This window comes from Scyliorhinus torazame, chromosome 3, assembly GCF_047496885.1.
Source record: "Scyliorhinus torazame isolate Kashiwa2021f chromosome 3, sScyTor2.1, whole genome shotgun sequence".
Classification (NCBI taxonomy): Eukaryota; Metazoa; Chordata; class Chondrichthyes; order Carcharhiniformes; family Scyliorhinidae; genus Scyliorhinus; species Scyliorhinus torazame.
Window position 1 is genome coordinate 95,046,904 of NC_092709.1, and position 21,625 is coordinate 95,068,528.

The 21,625-nt window shown below is 52.2% G+C and overlaps 1 protein-coding gene across 1 annotated transcript in view; it reads right to left on the reverse strand.

Annotated features, from left to right (window-relative positions):
• cfi (complement factor I) overlaps nucleotides 1–21,625 on the reverse strand; it is a 136,095-nt gene that overhangs the window by 97,593 nt on the left and 16,877 nt on the right. The window contains exon 2 of the mRNA XM_072496000.1: nucleotides 7,664–7,717. Coding sequence (XP_072352101.1) covers nucleotides 7,664–7,717 — 54 coding nt within the window. The remainder of the gene's footprint in view (nucleotides 1–7,663; nucleotides 7,718–21,625) is intronic.

The window sequence follows — 21,625 nt, forward strand, 5'->3', positions numbered from 1 at the left end:
TGCTGGGTGAACATCTCATTAAGGAAGCCCACCAGCTTCACCGTCGACCATTGAGAGGGTAGGACCGGTTACTGACCCTCCCCCATCTTCACCTGTGTCGCAGGTACAACTCCAGCTATCTCCAACTGTTCCCTTCTTTTTCGACCACTTCTGGTCCATGAATCCATCCACCGGTGGGACACTCTCCCCTATCACACCTCCTGCACCTTTTTTACTCAACAAATTCACCCATTAGCCGGGGAACAGGTCCGAACATTCCACCACGAGTGGGAGCCACCAAGTGTGCGACCTCCCACACCATGGCTGCCACGGAAGTCTTGGTTTCATAATTTTTAAAAGCAGAAGTGAACCTTGTTGGCGGGAACTCGGCCCATCAGAAAGGGAGAATCGCGGAGGCCCTGGAGACTACTGGGTTGGGCATGTTAATAATATGCAAATGGTGCCTACTATACGTGCGGAATGAAACGCATTGACGCTGTTTTCGAGGTGACAGAGAATCGTGATTTGGCGTCAAATCGGTGCCTGCCGCGATTTTGGCGTCGGAAGCTATTCTCCGCCAAATCCCATTTCCCGATTTCAGCGACGGCTAATGGAGAATCCTGCCCATGCTCTCAAGCTCAATAAAACAAAATGCCAAATTGGGATTGATACCATCACCTTTTTAGAGGACAGGCTCTCGGCACAAGGTCTGCAGTTGGATGACGCAAAGATAAAGGCCATTCTAACGATGCCATGCCCCACAGACAAAAAAGGCATCTTACGCATACTATGGATGATCAACTTTGTGGGCAAGTTTATTCACAACCTGGCCTCCAAAAAGTCCCAACTACAAGACTCGATAAAAAAAGACGTGTTTCGATGGTCTCCCAAACAAGAGCAGGAATGGCAAGCATTGCGCATCTCATTCACGACAGCGCCAGTCCTCGCCTCCTTTGACCTGGCGAAAAAGACAGGCAGGGTGCAGACGCCAGCTGGCTGCCGTTGGCATACGTGTCTAGAGCAATGTCCGAAATATAGTGCAGGTATGTGCAGATTGAAAAGGATGGGTTAGTCACAGGTTGAGAAAAATTCCATGATTATTTGTACGGTCTGCTGGCGTTTCTGGTGGAGACTGACCACAGGCCACTTGTTTCCATTATGCAAAATAATTTGTGTCAAATGTCCCCGAGAATACAACGCCTAATAATGAAACTCCAGCGCTACGACTTTGACCTCACCTATATGCCAGGCAAGTACCTTGCAGTCACTGACATGCTTTCTTGAGCCACAGGCATCAAAGAGGTAGGCCTGGTTGATGAGGATGTGCAACTACATGTCAATCTCGTCGCTGCGACGCTTCCAGTCTCCGGTGAGAAGTCACGCCTAATAAAGGGCAGAAACAGCCAAGGACATGGTTCTCAAATGTCTCCAAGAGGGATGGCCTGAGGGTTCTGCTCTGGGTACCACAATGTGCGGTCTGAATTGAGTGAGGCGAATGGCAGCACAGGATTGTGATTCCGCATTCCTTGAGGCCGCTCATGCTTAAGAAGCTCCACGAAGAGCACCTGGCCATTGAGAGGTGCAAGTGCAGGGCCAGGGATACAATCTATTGGCCAGGCATTACCCAAGACATTGCAGTCATGGTCGAACACTGTGACACGGGTCAGAAATTCCGCTGCAAACAAAACAAAGAGGTGACCATCATTGTAAGTCCGTGGTAGAAGGTGGGCATGGATCTGTTCCACTTCAATGGGTGCTTACCCTGTAGTCATGGACTACTTCTCAAACTATCTGGAGGTTGCGCAGTTGGCGAACTTGACTGCTCGGTGTGTCATACAATATGCCAAAGCAATTTTTGCCCGGCATGGTATACCAACTATTGTTTGGTTGGATAATGGGCCTTGTTTCAAAAATCATGAATGGTCACTATGATTTTAGGCACATCACCTCTAGTCCCCGAAATCCCCAGTTGAATGGGAAGGCAGAAAAGGGTGTGCACATCGTGAAACAGCTGCTAAAGAAGGCCATTGATAGCAAGGAAGACATCTCTGCGGCACTTCTAAGATATCGTTTGGCACCACTGGCCAATGGACTGTCACTGGCACATGAATAGACAGCTACGGATGACCCTGCCTTCCATGGTCGCTTCCCCTGTAGATTGACGGCTGGAGCAGAAATTGCTCTTTCAAAAGAGGAGGCAGAAAGAGGTCTATGATCGATCCACATGGAAGCTCCAGCCACTGCATTCAGGTGATACCGTCAGACTCGAGGATGCCAATGGCAACGGATAGTTAAAACTGACAAAGGTTTTGCAACAGGCAGGTCCATAGTCGTTTATGGTGCTTTCTGAGGATGGTTCAGTCTTGCGAAGGAATCGAAGAGCGCTGTTGCAAGTGCAATGGCCTTTCGTGCTGAGTCCAGCTGGTGTGCAATCCCAAACTTGAAGAGGACACAGACCACACATCAGAGCCAGCGACCAGAGAAGCATCCGCAGCAGTGAATACGGAACGAGCAGGAACACCAATAACAAATGACGGTGGAACATGATCGCCGACTCAGCATCACTCAGGAGATCGACCAGATTACGTCGCAAGCCTGACAGACTGAACTTGTAATAAAATGTGTACAGTACATATTTAAAGTTATCATGCATATCAAGTTGTTTAAAGAACAGTCACGTTTGTAAATATCAATGCTTCCAAATGAAGGGGGATATGGTGATATTCATGCACACGTAAATGTATATAGTATATATCATGCACATCGGTACGACCTCTGACCTGCAGGTGGCGTCAGACACCCATCACGTGACTTGAGATACCCGCCAGTTGGTAGTGGGAAGTAGGAGAGGGTTGTTACATTTAGAATAGTTCGAGGAGAATTCACTGAATTCATTTAGTAGCCTTTGTCTGTATTATAGTTCCTGTGTTATCTTTGCACGTGCTTGTTAATAAATCATCTTTCTAGTTAAACTACTAGATCCTCTGTGCACATCATTACAATGGTTGGATCACAGAGCAACACAGTGACCCTAGTTGGAACGTTCAATCGTCCTGGGGGCCCTGCCCAGTGCCATCCTCCAACACACACACCCTACACCACCAACCTCACTGCCCCCACCCTCGCCCCACACGACACAACCTCTACAACCAGCCCAGCCCATTCCTCACATCCTTCACACAGAGGATTGAGGCAGGTCGGAATGTTGGTGAAAGGTTTTTATTCGTGACTGAGTACAATTGTTGTGCCCTAACCCCAACTGTTAACCTATGTGCTGTACCCGTGCCAACTTAACTGGTGTCTAACTTCCTGAATTCATATCCGTCCATCTTGGTGTGACCACAGACAGCACATCAGACGTGGAGGTGGCCTGCTGTGCTTCTCGACCTGTGACCTGTGGTTCCTTTGGCGGCATTTCTCTGGAGGGCCTGGGCCTGGATTGGCCCGGCCATCTTTCGGGTGGCATAGGTGGCGGTGTGCTACCCTGTGCTGCTCGCTGCCCATCAGATCCACCAGTGTCAGGTGGGGGGGGGGGGGGTGGGGGGGATTCAGAAGCACTGAGGTGTTTCAGCACCTCCTCTGTAGGAGGCACCAGCACAGACACCGGCACTTCTTCTCCCTCGGAATGCCCGGTGGCCCCAGGCTACACCATGGGTCGGAGGTAAGGCTGCAGTGAGCTCCGGAGGCTCCGCTGTCACCTGGCACTGCCAGTCCTGGAGTCCTGCTCTCGTCTCAATTAGGGTCTCGATGCCCACAACCATGGAGCACAGAGACTGGGACACATCCCTCAGCGAGTGCGACATGTCTCTCAGCACCTCGGTCATGCCCCTCAGCACCTTGGTCAATTCCCTCTGTGACTCGGTCATGTCCCTCTGTGACTGGCCAGGTCAGCCAGTGCCTGGCCAATGCTCTCAGCGTCCTCAGCTATGACCCTTTGTGACTGGGTCACCCTCTGGAGCACCGCAGAAATGTCCATGTGGACCACCGGTACATGGCTGCCTGTGACTGGGTTTCCCAGTCCTGGGCCTCAGCCGTTGACCACATAGGCTTTGGACACCTTGACCCATGGCTGCAATTTTCTGCCCAAGGCTCCCACAGCAAATGCCACCTGTTCAGTGTTGGCCTGGGTACCACACATTGTTGGCACGATATCCTGCACCTGAAGGTGGTTGGACTCCTCCAACTGCACTTGAAGGCACTGGTCAGTTGCTGACATCCCCTCCTGTAGACCCTGGCTCTGCGTCTGCATCTTCTTTCCAGAAGCACAAACCCTGACTAGGGAACAGCTCAGTTGTGGGATCGGGCAGCTCTCCACCCACCCGCTCCCTCGGAGGTTCCTACCTCCACCTGATGTGCCACAGTAGGCATGACCTACGCACCAAATGATGGCCCAGGAGCCTCTTGGTTAAAATGCCCCACCCGAGGTGATGGTGTCTGTGATGGTGGAGGGTGCAGTTGACAGCAGTGATGAAACTGTGTCGTCCCCGGACAGGTCCTCTGGCGCGTTCTGGGGTCGCGGCCAGGGACAGGTATCATCAGATAGTGATCCTGCACGACAAAAGGCAAGACACATGGTAAGATCTCGGAGTGACATAGGGGAGAGGGGAGACTCACTTGCTACAGGGACATCTCTATGCATTCGGGTCTCACTTGGTTGAACCATGTCGACTTCTGCCTGGGAGCTAGGCCTCTCTCCCACCTCCCTGGCTAACTCCATTGGCCTCCGCTCGGCGACACTTAATACTCTCAGGTCTGGCTCGCCCCCTCCGGTCTTCTCCCGCTCTCGGCAGTTATGGGCCATCTTTTCCTTGGGGACAGATAACGGGCATTGTGAGACACCTGGACGCAGGTTACGGGGGGGCGGGGGGGTCTGTAGCTGGTTGTCTGTGTGTGCAAGGCACCTGGCCATTGGGAACGGTACAGGTGTTGGGGGATGGTGAAGGGCGGGATGTCAGGGCATTGCTGGCAGATGGCTTCTGAAGAGAGTAAGGGACGGGGGTGGTGCCAGGGACACAGAGGTGGTTACTCATCTGGGCTGACATAAGGAGGTCAGTCATCTTCGTCCTGAACTGCAGACCTGTCCACCTGGTGAGGGCCACAGCATTTGCCGCCTCTGCCACCTCCACCCAGGTCCGGTGGAGGTTGGCGGGAGCCTCCTGTGCACCCTGGAGAAGAGCGTGTCCCCCCTCTCCTCCACCACTTGCAGCATCCTGACAAGCTCAGTGAACAGAGCAGCATCTCTCCTCGGGGCTATCTTCCTGGCAGGAACGAGAGTGTGTGGGGATTGGAGTGCATATAAGAAGCTCCAGCTTGTCAAGCTCTCCAGTGCCAAACCTAACCCCATCGAATCTGATGATGGCAGGAATTGGAATTGCACTAGTTTCACATGCCTATTAGCAAGTCTGGAATAGCTTCGGAACTAGCGCTTCCAACGGAAATGGGAAACTTTCCCAATTAAGTCCCAGCATCATCACTTGAGGGGAGATTATCCATTTGGGAGATGGTCGGGATTCCCCGCTTCCCCACAACATCGTACTGGCCAATTTTAATATGCACTTCAAGGACATTTACCTTGTTCTGTATACTGCGTGCATTTAGGTACAACACCCTCAGACCTGCATTGACCGTCTCCCTTCTCATAATTGGCCCCTTATCTGCTGTCCTGAAGTTGCCAGAGCCTGAGATTAGCTGCCAGGTTCCACAATGCACGTGTGCGGTGTCATGATATTCAAACACACACATCATGATAGACACACCAACAGACAAATCAGAACACACAACACCACAACCAATGACAGAAAGATATAAAAGCACAGACACGACCCCCGGTGGTCAGTATTAGCTGCAGAGGAGGACCAGGACACATCTATTGCCAAACACACTCAGGGAGACAGCACGTGCAGAGTATCCAGAACGAACTGTATTATAAGAGTTAAAATAAAATAGAGTTGTACCACATACAACTGTGTTGGCTCATCTGTGCACCAGAGCACCCAACACCACATGGTACAGGAGTGGATCGATACCTGCCGGCATACCTCAGTGTACAGAGACAACCAGCAGTGCCCAGGCAAAATGATAGAGCTCCCGGTTCCGCAGCCGCTCCAATGCCACGGCGACAGGGAATGGATCGCGTGGCAGTCCCACTGGGTCGGCAGTGGCAACCAGCACCGGCGGTCCAAGATGGACACACCAATTCGCGCCATCGCCAGACGTTGATGCGAGCAACAATTCTCTCTCCAAGGCGACATGCTTCGACGTTTCTCTGCGGAGTCGCCCTTCCGGCACAGCAGGTGGCCGGAACCAGCGTGCACGGTCTCGGCCAATTTCCACATCTGGCACAGTCATCGCCTTGCATGATATTAGTGATGGTGCTACTTCGATGGCAACGACCCATCGGCTACAAGATGCCGTCCACCACAAACATAAAAAGAAAAAAGACTCCACCTTGTTCCTGGCATGCAGGGCGGATGGATTGGTGCGTAGGCGCAATCAGCGAGCTTTGCGCCGCCTTCCACGCTCGCAACTGAACCGTACGCACACGCCGGATCCTCCACTGGTTCCCAAGGATGACTTCGTGGAGATGCCACGGATCATGCCCCTTCCATCGCCACCAGAACCAAACCACAGCCAAGGCACCACTAACAAAGATGTTGAATGTTATATTTGCACGAATGAAAAAACCAAGCACTGCACGAAGTACAACAAATGGTAAAGTAGAGACTTCGGCAACAGCATCACCTCCCAACAGTCCAAGGTGAACCAGTGTGACCCCAAATCTCCACAGCTGAACCGGCTTGAGGACCAGCCCATTCTTGAGGCGGTCACCCATTAGACTGGACTTATAACGCTGTTCATACGTTCAAAAAGTCAAACACTTCTGTATTATAACCTGTTGTTGTTTATTGTTCCAGATATCGTCTGACCAGACCAATGTTCATGTTTTTTTTTTCTCTCGTATCCAAGTTTTGTTATGGTACAACCTTGTTAGTGTGACGCACCCGACATCGCCCCATGTAAATAGTTACGTCATATACACACGCTGTACACAACACACACACACACTCTTAGATGCACTCACGACACAATTATATTTATAACCACGTAGGCACATATCTTTGTAAAAAGGGGGGATGTCATGATATTCAAACACACACATCATGATAGACACACCAACAGACAAATCAGAACACACAACACCACAACCAATGACAGAAAGATATAAAAGCACAGACACGACCCCCGGTGGTCAGTATTAGCTGCAGAGGAGGACCAGGACACATCTGCCACCAAACACACTCAGGGAGACAGCACGTGCAGAGTATCCAGAACGAACTGTATTATAAGAGTTAAAATAAAATAGAGTTGTACCACATACAACTGTGTTGGCTCATCTGTGCACCAGAGCACCCAACACCACATGCGGAACACCTGAGTGCACCATGAAACAATCAGCTCTTTGATTTCAACACTCTGCGACTGTAGAGAAACAGTGTTGTATAATTTGGCACTTTCTGAGTTTAGAGGAAGCAGGAGAAGAAAAGTGGAAGGAGCACAGACCACAGTGATATCAGTAAAACTGAAAGACAAGTCAATGTTTAACTTTAAAGCTCCATTTGTAACATCCTTTTATCCTTGTACAAAACTGGACAGCAGGAAGCACAGATTTAAAAACATCACTTACTGTTTGAGTGCTGTTTGATGTCTCTGTCTCATTGCTCCTTCTCGATGGCAGCACCTGGAGAAGATGGATATAGTTACTGCTGAGGTAACTTTGGGTTCATCATTGAACAAAGAACAAAAGATCAAAGAAATGTACAGCACAGGAACAGGCCCTTCGGCCCTCCAAGCCCGTGCTGACCATGCTGCCCGTCTAAACTAAAATCTTCTACACTTCCGGGGTCCGTATCCTTCTATTCCCATCATATTCGTGTATTTGTCAAGATGCCCCTTAAACGTCACTATCGTCCCTGCTTCCACCACCTCCTCCAGCAGCGAGTTCCAGGCACCCACTACTCTCTGTGTAAAAAACTTGCCTCGTACATCTCCTCTAAACCTTTCCCCTCGCACCTTAAATCTATGCACCCTAGTAATTGACCCCTCTACCCTGAGAAAAAGTCTCTGACTATCTACTCTGTCTATGCCCCCTCATAATTTTGTAGACCTCTATCAGGTCGCCCCACAACCTCCTTCATAGAATTAGCAGTGCCGAAGTAGGCCAGTTGGCCCATCGAGTCTGCACCAGCTCTTGGAAAGAGCACCCTACCCAACCCCACACCTCCACCCTATCCCCATAACCCAGTAACCCCACCCAACACTAAGGGCAATTTTGGAAGGGTAATTTATCATGGCCAATCCACCTAACTTGCACATCTTTGGACTGTGGGAGGAAAGTGGAGCATCCGGAGGAAACCCACGCAGACACAGAGAGAACGTGCAGACTCCGCACAGACAGTGACCCAAGCCGGGAATCGAATCTGGGACCCCGGAGTTGTGAAGCAATTGTGCTAACCACTATGCTACCGTGCTGCCCACAGTTGAGAACTCACAGTTCCAGTGAGCTACAACTCACATTGAAATCGAAACTTTAACAGGACATTCAAACACTTCACAAATGGGAGACAATGAAGTAAAAGTCCAGGAAGGAAAGAGAAGTGAACGAGAGATTGGTCAGGCAGACTGAAAAAAATACTACTTTAGAATTCTAGGAGTTTCAGCGCAGAAAGAGGGCATTTTGGACCCCTGCTTGTGCGAGGTTTTCAACTAGAACTGTGGACTCAAAAACAATCACCCTGTCCTTTCTCTTTGCTTATTTACATTTTGCCTCTCAATAGTTATCCAGTTTCCTTTTAACTAATATTTTAATTTGTGTGTCATTAGCCACTTCCGATCAAATATTTCAGTGTACAGATATCCTTCTCCCACACCATCCAACAATCTGAGCCTATGCTGTGTTGTCATTCATTGGGAACAATCTTTCATGATTTACCCTCTCAAAATCCTTTACAACTTTGAAAAACTCTAATGTACCATTTTAATTTTCTCTGTTCTTGTGACAGAAAAGCTGGGAGTCCAGGGAAGCCACTAATTTCAATCTCATTAAGGAGTTGGAAGTTGAATGCAGCAGCCTCCCGAGAATTACCCGTCTCCCCAGCAACAGGTCAGGCGAGCCATCTGGTATTCCTTTTCATAAACTTGAAGCGAGTGCGATGGCTTCTGAGGGGAGATGAGGAAGTGAGAAGCCATTTCAATTTTCTGGCAAGCAGCTCAAGGGCATCGGAGCTGCTGCCCCAGCGCTCGAGTGGGTTGCGGGTTTTGTAAGGGCCACGAAGAATCCAGCACAAGTTTTAAGGATACCTGGGGCGAAATTCTCCCAAAACGGCGCGTTGTCCGCTGACTGGCGCCCAAAGCGGCACCAATCAGACGGGCATCGCGCCGCCCCAAAGGTGCGGAATGCTCCGCATCTTTGGGGGCCGAGCCCCAACATTGAGGGGCTAGGCCGACGCCGGAGGAATTTCCGCCCCGCCAGCTGGCGGAAACGGCCTTTGTTGCCCCGCCAGCTGGCGCGGAAATGACATCTCCGGGCGGCGCATGCGCGGGAGCGTCAGCGGCCGCTGACAGTTTCCCACGCATGCGCAGTGGAGGGAGCCTCTTCCGCCTCCGCCATGGTGGAGACCGTGGCGGAGGCGGGAGGGAAAGAGTGCCCCCACAGCACAGGCCCGCCCGCGGATCGGTGGGCCCTGATCGCGGGCCAGGCCACCGTGGAGAATCGAGCGGGGGGGCCCGCCAACCGGCGCGGCCCGATTCCCGCCCCCGCCGAATATCCGGTGCCGGAGACTTCGGCAACTGGCGGGGGCGGGATTCACGGCAGCCCCCGGCGATTCTCCAACCCGGCAGGGGGTCGGAGAATGACGCCCAAATTAATAACATTTATTTACTATAACATATATACATAACAGTAGCAGTAACTTCCCTTGCTACATACTCCTTCCTGCTGGTTCCTGAACTGGCCAGCTTTATTTATACTAGGAGTTTACTAATGGTTTCTCCGCCCCCCTCATTGGGGAAGCTCATACTCCCACAGGATTGTGGGATAGTCATTAGTCCCCAGCCAATGGTAAGGAGGCAGGTTAGAACATCCCTCCCCCCCAAAGTCCAAGGAATCCACCGAAGACCCTGGCGAAGGAGGGCATCGGACTCGTTTGGCCGTAAACCGGACCCCATTTGCACGCGGCGCTGGATCAGGCGGCGTGTAATGAGACGGAGACCGGCGCTTCCGTGATGAACGGCGCGGTTGTACATCCACGGCCCATGGACCCGAGGATTCCCCCTCTGATGCATCCTGTGTCTCCATCACGGAGTCAGAGTCTGCTGCCTCCGTCATGTCAGCGTCTCTGTCTCCATTCGGTCCCGTAATGACCTGCGCAGGCTTCGAGTGAGGCACCAGTGGAAGATTGTGAGGACTACCTTCTCTTGTCTCTGGTCTCTGCGGCTGTTGAAATGAGCTCCGGGGGCGGGGAATCTTTTGAGGGGATGGTCTTATGGACCGAACGTGGTCTACATGTTTTCGCTGGAGACGGCCCTGGGCTTGCACTTGGTAATATATAGGGCCCGTTTGGCGAAAGATTACACCAGGAACCCATTGCACAACCAGCAAAATTCCGAACGAACACTGGGTCACCAGGCACAAGCTGCCGAATCGGCCGATGCCGAGAAAATCCCTGTCCCTGCCGTTCTTGTGTGCGGCGTACTTTTGCGCCAATGTCTGGGAAAACCATACTAAGGCGGGTGCGAAGTCTCCGGCCCATTAGGAGTTCTGGGGGAGCTACCCCAGTCACTGCATGGGGGGTGGTCCTGTACGTAAACAAAAAGCGAGCCAGTCTCGTGTCCATTGATCCGGAAGACTGCTTCTTTAGGCCTCTTTTGAATGTCTGTAATGCGCGCTCTGCCAACCCATTTGAAGCCGGGTGGTAAGGGGCAGTGCGGATATGGCGGATGCCGTTCATCTTCGTGAACCTTGCAAACTCCTCACTCGTGAATGGAGTGCCGTTATCCGTGACCAGCACCTCGGGGAGGCCATGCATACTAAACGATAAACGCATCTTTTCAATTGTTGCGCAGGACGTTGTCCCCTGCATCTTATGCACCTCTAGCCATTTGGACTGGGCGTCAATTAGTAGAAGGAACATGGATCCTTGAAAAGGGCCTGCGAAATCTGCATGCAAGTGTGCCCAAGGCCGCCCTGGCCATTCCCAGTGATGTAGGGGCGCGGCCGGCGGAAGCTTCTGATGCTCCTGGCAAATGGAGCAGTTTTGGGCCACCCTCTCAATGTCGGTGTCGAGGCCTGGCCACCAGCCATAACTCCGGGGCAACATTTTCATTTTGGTCACGCCTGGATGCCCATTGTGCAAGTCTGATAGTATCAGCTCCTGGCCTTTTCCCGGGACAATCACACGCGTTCCCCACAAGAGGATGCCGTCTTCCACGCTGAATTCTGACAGCTTGGAGGAAAATGCCCGCAATTCGCCTGGGAGCTGTCTATGCTGCCCACCATACAGGACTATGTGCCGAACCTTTGACAGGACTGGCTCCGTCTGGGTCCACTCACGGATCTGTGATGCCGTGACAGGCAAGGTGTCCATAAAATTTAGGGTTGCAACCACCTCACCGGTCGTGGGGGTTGACATGGGGCCGGTCGATAAAGGCAATCGGCTCAGTGCGTCGGCATTTGCTATCTGCGTACCTGGTTTGTGCTCCAGAAAATACTCGTATGCAGCAAGGAACAAAGCCCAGCGCTGGATCCGTGCAGAAGCAATGGGCGGTATTGGCTTATCCTCTCTGAAAAGTCCCAGCAGGGGCTTATGATCAGTAACGATAGTGAAATGGCAGCCGTACATGTACTGGTGGAAGCGTTTCACCGCAAAAACCACTGCCAGGCCCTCCTTCTTGATCTGCGCGTACTTTTTCTCCGCTGCAGTCAATGTGCGGGAGGCGAAAGCTATCGGTCGTTCAGCCCCGTTCTCCATCTTGTGGGACAGGACGGCCCCAATACCATACGGGGATGCATCACATGTGACGAGCAAATGCTTTCCAGGATCATAGTGGGTTAGTAACCCAGACGACGACAATTGTTGCTTTACCCGCCGGAAAGCAGTTTCTTGCGGCTGACCCCAAACCCAGGTGTGATTTTTCTTTTGCAGAAGGTGCAAAGGGGCCAGCGTAGTTGCCAGATTGGGGAGGAACTTCCCGTAATAGTTTACGAGACCGAGAAAAGAACGAAGATGCGAAGTGTCAGTCGGGGCGGGGGCATGTTGAATTGCATGCACCTTCTCTGCGATGGGGTGCAAACCTTCGCGGTCCACCCGATAACCTAGGTAGACTACTTCCTTTGCCTGAAATACGCACTTTGTGCGACGTAAACGGACTCCAGCCTCCGAATGGCGTCGAAGGACAGCCTCCAGATTTTCCAAATGTTCCTGCTCTGACGTCCCTGTAATCAAAACGTCATCTAGGTAGACAGCCACACGTGGTAAACCTCTCAAAATGCCCTCCATAACACGTTGAAAAATTGCACAGGCAGAGGATACTCCAAAGGGCAACCGTGTATATTCATAAAGGCCCCGGTGTGTATTAATCGTTACATATGGTCGGGAGGCAGGGTCCAGCTCCAACTGCAGGTAGGCGTGACTCATATCTAATTTTGTGAACGAGAGTCCACCTGCAAGTTTCGCGTAGAGATCCTCTATGCGAGGCATTGGATATCGGTCGAGTCGGGAAACCGTATTCACTGTGAGTTTATCGTCGCCACACAAGCGAACTGTGGCATCTGGCTTCATTACAGGTACAATTGGTGCTGCCCAGTCAGCAAAACGGACGGGCCTGATAATACCCAAACTCTACAAATGAGTGAGCTCCCCTTCTACCTTCTCGAGCAAGGCGTAAGGCACTGGGCGCGCCCGGAAATAGCGCGGCGTGGCTCCTGGTTCAACTTGGATACGGGCTACGGCCCCTTTTATTTTCCCCAAATCAGGCTGGAATACATCTGGGTATCGTCCTAGCACCTCAGTCAACCCTTCAGAAACTGTTTGGAGGATGTGCTGCCATTGCAACCGCAAATGGCGCAACCAGTCCCGACCCAACAGGCTGGGCCCATGGCCGCGCACCACGATAAGTGGGAAACGCCCCTCCTGGCGTCCATAGACAACATTGTAGTTCCTGCAATGTCCAGTGGTTCCCCCGTGTAGGTGGCCAACCTGGCCTGTGAGTCGGTTAATGTAAGGGTCTGTATACCCTGCTTGATGCGGTCGAATGTCCTCTGGGCGATCACGGAGACCGCTGCGCCAGTATCCAACTCCATCTCAAGCGGGTGACCATTGACCCGTACTGTCACCTTAATGGGGGCCACACGGGGAGCTGCCACACAATGCAGCTGCAGGCAGTCGTCCTCCGTCTCCACGTCCTCAGGAGTAGTCGCCGCAGGTTCATCCACATGGAAGGTACGGCCTCTGGGCTGGTCCCAGTTACGGCCCATGGGCTGGTCCCAGTTTCGGTCGGAACGACGGCGCCTCTGGCGCCCCCAGGACCGCCGTCCGCGACGGGGTCGGCGCCTACAAGTCTGACACGGACATGGCTCCTCATCCATTGGCTCTGGAGAAGGCTCCCTTCGGGGAGGAACGTCCGACGGCCACTGGCGTCGGTCCGGACGTCGCCTCGCCCAAGGTACCGCAGGAGTGCGGGGGGACGTTTTCGGACGGAAGGGGTTGCGCCCCAAGGCATGCACTTCCATTCCCTGTAGCTCCTGTACTCCTCGCTCTGCGCTCTCTCGGGACAATACTATTTGAATGGCCTGTTGAAAAGTCAATGTTGGCTCCACTAACAACTTTCTCTGGGTGGCCGCATTGTTAATACCGCAAACCAAACGGCCGCGTAACATTTCTAACAAGATCTCACCATAGTCACAGTACTCCGCAATCCTGCGTAGCCTGGATAGAAAATCGGCAAGGGATTCTCCAGAGGTCCTCTCAGCGGTATTAAACCGGTAACGCTGGACTATCGTGGACGGGGTTGGGTTAAAATGTTGCCCCACTATATTCACAAGTTCATCAAACGTTTTGGTGTCCGGCGCAGCTGGGTACGTAAGGCTCCTAATCACCCCAAACGTATGCGGGCCGCAGGCGGTGAGCAATATGATCACCTGGCGCTCGTTTTCAGTGATATTGTTTGCCCGGAAATAGTAACGCATCCGTTGTGTGTACTGGTTCCAGCTTTCCAGCGCAGCATCAAAAACATCCAAACGCCCGTACAGAGGCATGTTATAATAGAAAACAACTTCCAACCTGTATCCAACAAAAATCCAGGGAGGTGGCTTCAGCAGTGTAGACAGCTATTCACTTTAACCTTCGTCGCCAGTTTTGTAAGGGCCACGAAGAATCCAGCACGAGTTTTAAGGATACAAAGTAATAACATTTATTTACTATAACATATATACTCAACAGTAGCAGTAACTTCCCTTGCTACATACTCCTTCCTGCTGGTTCCTGAACTGGCCAGCTTTATTTATACTAGGAGTTTACTAGTGGTTTCTCCGCCCCCCTCATTGGGGAAGCTCATACTCCCACAGGATTGTGGGATAGTCGTTAGTCCCCAGCCAATGGTAAGTAGGCAGGTTATAACAGCGGGGCTGGGGGGTGAGGAACTTTGTGTCTGTGAGGCCTCCAAGCTATCTTTAAATATTGTGGAGATCCATAACCGGGGCAACCACGGCTTCAGTTTGTCTGTCCTACCAAACTCTTCCAGGACAGAGACTTGCTGAAGCTTCTCGCCTGAAAGTCAACTTTACTCCCTTTCACTGTGAGCAGCCTCCAGCTTCACAGCTAATCCAAATGGGGAATTAGCCTTGTTAGTTGTGGGAGCTCTTCATGCTCCAGAACTCTCAAGTGCCTCCTCGAAGGCACAGGTGCCATGTCTCAGAGGATGATTAGTGCACTGAATGTCCAGCAAACCTTGATGCCTGAACAGTGAGCCTGAACTTTAGGAGCATCAACATCACTGAGGCAGCTGCCAACAATCAAACAGTAACGAGCAGGGCTTCACCACTGAGCATCCTCTCGCGGCTAAAGGGTAAGTGTGTGGATGAGCGGAGGGCAGCTGAGCATGGATCCCAAATGTTCCTGGCAGAGGTCTGGGGTCTCGGGGCACCTGATGAGGCCAGGAATGAGTGTGCAGAGCAAGGTTTGCCAGCACAACTGGCTCGCTGGATGGCTCTCTGAGAGAAGGCGGGACAGTCTTGGTAAGGGTGTCGGAGGCTTGGGGGATTTGAGGGCTCCAGGATGGAAGCCCTAACTGATTGTTGACCTCTCTCCTTCACCAATTGTTTTCAGATTTAAAAAGTATTTCCTGGTGTGGATCCCACGGAGGCAGCCCTTGCGTTGCTTGAGGCAGCCAAGCCAAGCTAATGCTGAAGACGGCAGCAACGCCAACACAGGCAGGTGGCTTCACCACATGTTCAGGGGGCTGCTGCACACGCTGAAGACCGGGCCAGCCGCCAGGTTGAGGAAGGGGGCCAGAAGTGGAGGCCAGTGACAGCCCAAGGTATACAGGCGTCATTGGTCCTTCCATGAGCTGATGGCCAGCACACAGAAGACTCAGTCTCAGCAGAGAGACAGTGCAGCACATGTGCCAAGTTGTCACTGATATCCCAGGTTCAGGGGGTGATCGATGGCACGCATGTCGCTTTTAGAGCACTGGGACATCAAGCGGTGCCCTATATTAACAAGAAGGCCTTCCACCCCCTGAATATTCAAATCGTATATGACTACTGCCTCACAATCCTGCACGTGTGTACCCACTACCCTGGGAGTGTGCATGACAGTGACACCCTTGGGCACTCGGAGATCCCTGTCATCTTCGAGGAACACCTCAGGGTGATGGGTTGGGGTAATGGCTGATGACATCGTGAGGAGGCCTGAGACTGAGGCAGAGTCCTGATACAATGAGTCATTGAGCCTGCACAGGCTGCTGGGTATCGGGCGCAGGCGTGCATGATGTGCATCTCGTGGTCACACACCAGCTGCATGCTCATGGAGTGGAACCCCTTTCTGTTTGTGAAGGCCACCCCCTCACCACCGGCGCTCGTAGGGGATCAAACGTCCTGTTGATCACCCCCTGGACCTGGGAATCCTGGCGATGGCAGCGAACCCCACGGCCGGGCAACCTGGTGGGCTCTGTCTACATTGAAGCTAAAATATTGTGCCAACTGGGCATATAGGGCCTCCATGATGGCACCTGTACACCGAGGTCTGCGAGATCCCAGACAGGTCCCCACTCACCGCCTGGAAGGACCACTGGCAAAAAGGTTCAGGGCGACCGTTGCCTTGGATTAAGAGCTTGCCCTGTTCACACTATGCATTGGCTTTGTACCTCGAAGAAAGGAATATTTTTGTTAAAAATGTGAATGAAGACTCTGACCATAACCACAAGAATCCGTACCTAGAGGCATTCTGCTGGAATTTACATTTTTTCCCGTTGGAGACTGGATAGAGCAGGATAGAATTTTCTAGCTCCTAATAAACAATCAGTAGACGATTCAGAGTAAAACTATTACTGAATCTATCCAAGAAAAAAATAACTTCATCTTGTTCTGAACTGATTCCCCTGTTATCAGGATTCTCTCCAACACAGTTCACAGTCCTGAGAAAACATTAGAACATTGATCTCACATCTTTGTCTAATTTATCAACAAAGTAGATGAGTGAAAAGCAGCATATCACAACTCCACACGCAACTGAATTTGTAGAAATGGGAATTTTATCCTCCCAAGGATGGGTTCAAGTGTAGATCTCGGAGTGTGGACTTAAGGGGCGGGACTCTCCAATAAGGGGGCTATGTCCCCACGCTGGCATGAAAATCGGCGCCAACCACTCCGGCGTCAACGGTCCCCGATAATGGGTAATGATCCCCTTCCAGGGGGCTAGGTTGGCGCCTGAGTGGTCCCTGCTGTCATAATATCCATTCATGTATATAATGGGATGCAGACAGGCAGTGATGGACACATAGGATGACCAGTAAGCACACAACACAGCACAGCCAATAACCAGACAGGACACTACCACTATAAAGCCAGAGGGCACTAGGTTTCCCGCTCTCTCGGTACCCAGCTACTGAGACAGTCCACGAGCTAGCAAGCACAAACACCATGCGGTAGCCAGTAAGTCTGGTCAGGCTACTACAAGGCCACTAGTCAGATCAGTATAGTGACGACCCACAGCTGAATGTATACAGCAGTTCATCTAGTTGAATAAAACAGTGTTGGATCTTCTACTGTGTTAGACGTCTGTTTCTAACTTCCCTGCATCGAGTGCAGTCCACATCGAACCAATTTGTCCAACACATCATGGTACCAGAGTGATATTGATCTTGACGGACCTACCTCGAGTGAATCAGCATCGACCAGCAAGCAGCCATCCGGCGAAATGGAAAATATCCAGCCTCCTCCGCAACTCCGCATCTCCGGCAACCTCGGCGCCAACTGGAAAAGCTTCAAGCAAAAGTTCCTCTTGTACATCGAGGCCTCCGACCTCGAGGCAGCATCGGATGCCAGGAAGATCGCGCTATTTCTCTCCAATGCGGGGGACCACGCCATCCATATCTACAACTCCCTTACGTTCGCTGACGGCGAAGACAAAACAAAATTCAAAACAGTCCTGCTGAAGTTTGACAGCCACTGCGACATTGAGGTGAATGAGAGCTTTGAACGGTACATCTTCCAGCAGAGGCTTCAGGGTAAGGATGAACCTTTTCAGTCCTTCTTGACCCATCTTCGCATCCTATCGCAGTCATGTAACTATGACCCGACGGCTAATTCCATGATCCGGGATCAGATCGTTTTCGGGATCCACTCCGACTCCCTGCGGCAGCAGCTCCTTAAAATCAAACAGTTGCCCCTCTCTGTCGCTATCGAGACGTGCGTTGTCCATAGCATGCCAAGAATCGTTACTCCCACATCAGGGCGGCAGAAACTGCGAAGCTGGCCTCCCACGAGGCAGAACGGGTGCAGGCCATTGCACAGATGCAGGGCCTGAGCATTGAGGAGAGTGGCTGTTTTGCGCGCTTTTCTTGGATCCCTGCGCATGCGCGCCATGACCGAGTGGACGACGAGACCGAAAACCCGACTGCGCAGGTGCGTACGTCGGCCGACCGCACTGCGCATGCGCGAAGGCGCACGGATCGCGCTGATGTCAGCGTCATGACATGTCCGAATTGTGGCTCCGCCCATTTAAAGCGGCAATGTCCGGCAAGAGGACGCCGATGTTTCCAGTGTGGCAAGCTTGGCCACTACGCAGCCCTCTGCAGATCCGCTCCACCGCTCAGCAGCCAGCGATCCCAGCTGCGGCACAGAAGTATCCGCTCAATACAACAAGGCATGCCAGATTCTGATCCCGACAGCCCAACGGGCCCTGATGCTGAGTGCCTCAAGTCTCCATATCGGGTGGGCATCATAACCACACAAGAGCTGGCCTCTACCACACCTGCGCAACGCCTCTCGATCCTCAGTGTGGATCCCTATGCCGAGTGGTGTGCTGTCCTCACAGTTAACAAGGCTCGCATCCGATTTAAACTGGACACCGGCGCGTCTGCGAACCTCATCTCACAATCCGACCTCAACACCATCCTGGCCCGACCAAGCATTCTTCCACTGGCCTGCCAGCTCCTTGACTACAATGGCAATGCCATAGTTGCCAGTGGCTCGTGGCAACAAGGGGTATCCAACAAGGCAATCAAGGCAACGTTACAATCTGAAATCATCAGGCCTGACAGGGCGTCCCTGCTCGGTGCTCGTGCTTGCAAGCTCCTGAACCTGGTTCAGCAAGTCCACACCATGTCATCGTCACCGGCAACAGCCTCGCTAAATGGAAATTTGCAAGCCGACATAGATGACATTATCACGCAGTACCACAGTGTATTCGATGGAATGGGCACGCTCCCGTACCGATACAAAATACTGCTCAAGCCGAACGCCACCCCTGTAATCCATGCACCACGCCGGGTGCAGGTGCCTCTCAAGGATCGTCTGAAGAAGCAACTACTGGACCTCCAAGACCAGGGCATCATCTCGAAGGTCACGGAGCCAACAGACTGGGTCAGCTCCATGGTCTGCGTAAAGAAGCCCTCAGGGGAGCTCCGCATTTGCATTGATTCCAAGGATCTAAACCGCAGCATCATGCGGGAGCACTACCCGATCCCGAAGTGTGAAGAGTTAACCAGTGAGATGGCTCATGCCAAATTCAGTATCATATCTGCTCCGAAGTGTTTCATCGCATCATGGAGCAGATAATGGAGGGTATCGAGGGGGTACGAGTATACGTGGACGACGTGATCATCTGGTCCACAACGGCCCAGGAACACATCGCTCGCCTCAAGCAGGTCTTCCAGCGAATTCATGAACATGGCCTCCAGCTCAACAGGGCCAAGTGCTCATTTGCTCAATGTGATATAAAGTTTCTAGGTGACCACATCTCCCGGCAGGGTGTGCGGGCAGACGCCGGCAAGGTCTTGGCGATCAATGCCATGAAGACCGCGGAGGACAAGAAGGCGGTCCTCCGCTTCCTCAGGATGGTCAACTTTCTCGGGAAATTCATCCCCAATATGGCATTCCACACCACGGCCCCCCGCCATCTCATCAAGAAGTCAACGGAATTCCAGTGTCTGCCCACACATGAAGTGGAATGGCGTGAGCTGAAGGCAAAGCTCACCACAGCCCCAGTTCTAGCGTTCTTCTACCCAACCAAGGAAACCAAGATATCAACTGATGCAAGCCAGGACGGCATTATGGCGGTGCTCCTCCAGCGAGATGACTCCTCGTCCTGGGCTCCAGTGGCATATGCCTCCAGGGCCATGACGCCCACTGAGCAACGGTATGCCCAGATCAAAAAGGAGTGTCTGGGTCTCCTGACAGGAATAGTCAAGTTTCATGACTACGTTTACGGCCTGACGAAATTCACGGTGGAAACGGACCACAGGCCTCTAGTCCACATAATCCAGAAGGATTTAAATGACATGACACCTCGGTTACAGCGAATTCTTCTTCGATTCCGCCGCTATGACTTTGAACTTGTCTACACTCCAGGCAAAGAGCTGATCATTGCAGATGCCCTATCCCGGTCCATCACCACACCGTGTGAACAAGGTGACTTCATCTGCCACATAGAAGCGCAAGTGCAGTTGTGTGCCACCAACCTCCCAGCCTCTGGCGAACGGGTGGTCCAAACTCGTGAGGAAACAGCCAAGGATCCTTTACTGCAGCGAGTGATGCAGTACCTTACCCATGGCTGGCAGAAGGGACAATGTCCCCAATTCTTTAATGTTAAAGACGAGCTGATGGTTGTGGAGGGAATCCTTCTGAAACTCGACAGGATCGTTATTCCTCAAAGCATGCAGGCTCTGGTGCTGGGTCAACTCCATGAGGGTCACCTTGGAGTTGAGAAATGCCAACGCAGAGCTTGGGAGGCGGTTTACTGGCCGGGCATTAACCAGGATATTGCCAACACGGTCCTCAACTGCCCCACCTGTCAGAAGTTTCAACCGGCTCAACACAAGAAAACACTGCAACAGCACGAGATTGTGACCTCTCCGTGGTCCAAAGTAGGTGTAGACCATTTTCACGCCAAGGGGAGTGACTGCGTACTCCTGGTCGACTACTTCTCCAGTTACCCAGAAGTGGTGAAACTGTCCGACCTCATGTCGAAGGCGGTCATCAAAGCCTGCAAAGAAACGTTCGCCAGGCACGGGATACCGCTCACGGTAATGAACGACAACGGTCCATGCTTTTACAACCAAGAATGGTCTGATTTTGCACAGTCGTACAACTTCCGTCACGTTACCTCCAGTCCCCACTACCCGCAATCAAACTGGAAGGCCGAGAAAGGGGTCCATATTGTCAAGCGGTTGCTGTGCAAAGCTGAAGACTCAGGCTCCGACTTCAACCTGGCAATGCTGGCATACAGGGCAACCCCACTGTCCACTGGGTTGTCTCCAGCGCAGATGCTCATGAATCGCACTCTGAGGACCACAGTTCCAGCCATCCATGTTCCAGACCTTGACCACCTCACGGTACTACAACAGGTGCAGCAGTCCTGGGCCCAACAGAAGGCCACATATGATGCTCATGCCACGGATTTACCTGAGCTGGCTCCAGCCGATCATGTTCGCGTCCAGTTGCCTGAGGGCAGTTGGTCAGCCACAGCTGTTGTTGTCAAACAAGTTGCCCCGAGGTCTTTCATTGTTCGCATGGCTGATGTCTCCCTGCTACGGAACAAAAGACGGGCATTGCGAAGAGTTCCACACCCACCACCTGACCGCAGTGCTCCCCCGGCTATCATGCTTCCTCCGGACAATCCCTGACACGAGGCCAACGATCTGCCAGTGATCCTGCTGGCCCACGTGACCACGCAATGGCGATCCCACCTCTCCATGTGCAGGCAGCTCCTGATCCACCTCTGCGGCGATCGACAAGAATTCGTCGCCCGTCACAAAGACTGAATCTGTAGACTTAACTTTTGTAAATTTTTGTGACTGAATCCATCGAGTTAACTCTTGTAAATATTGCTTAGCTTGCCATGTATCTGCATTATCGACACCTTCCCATGTA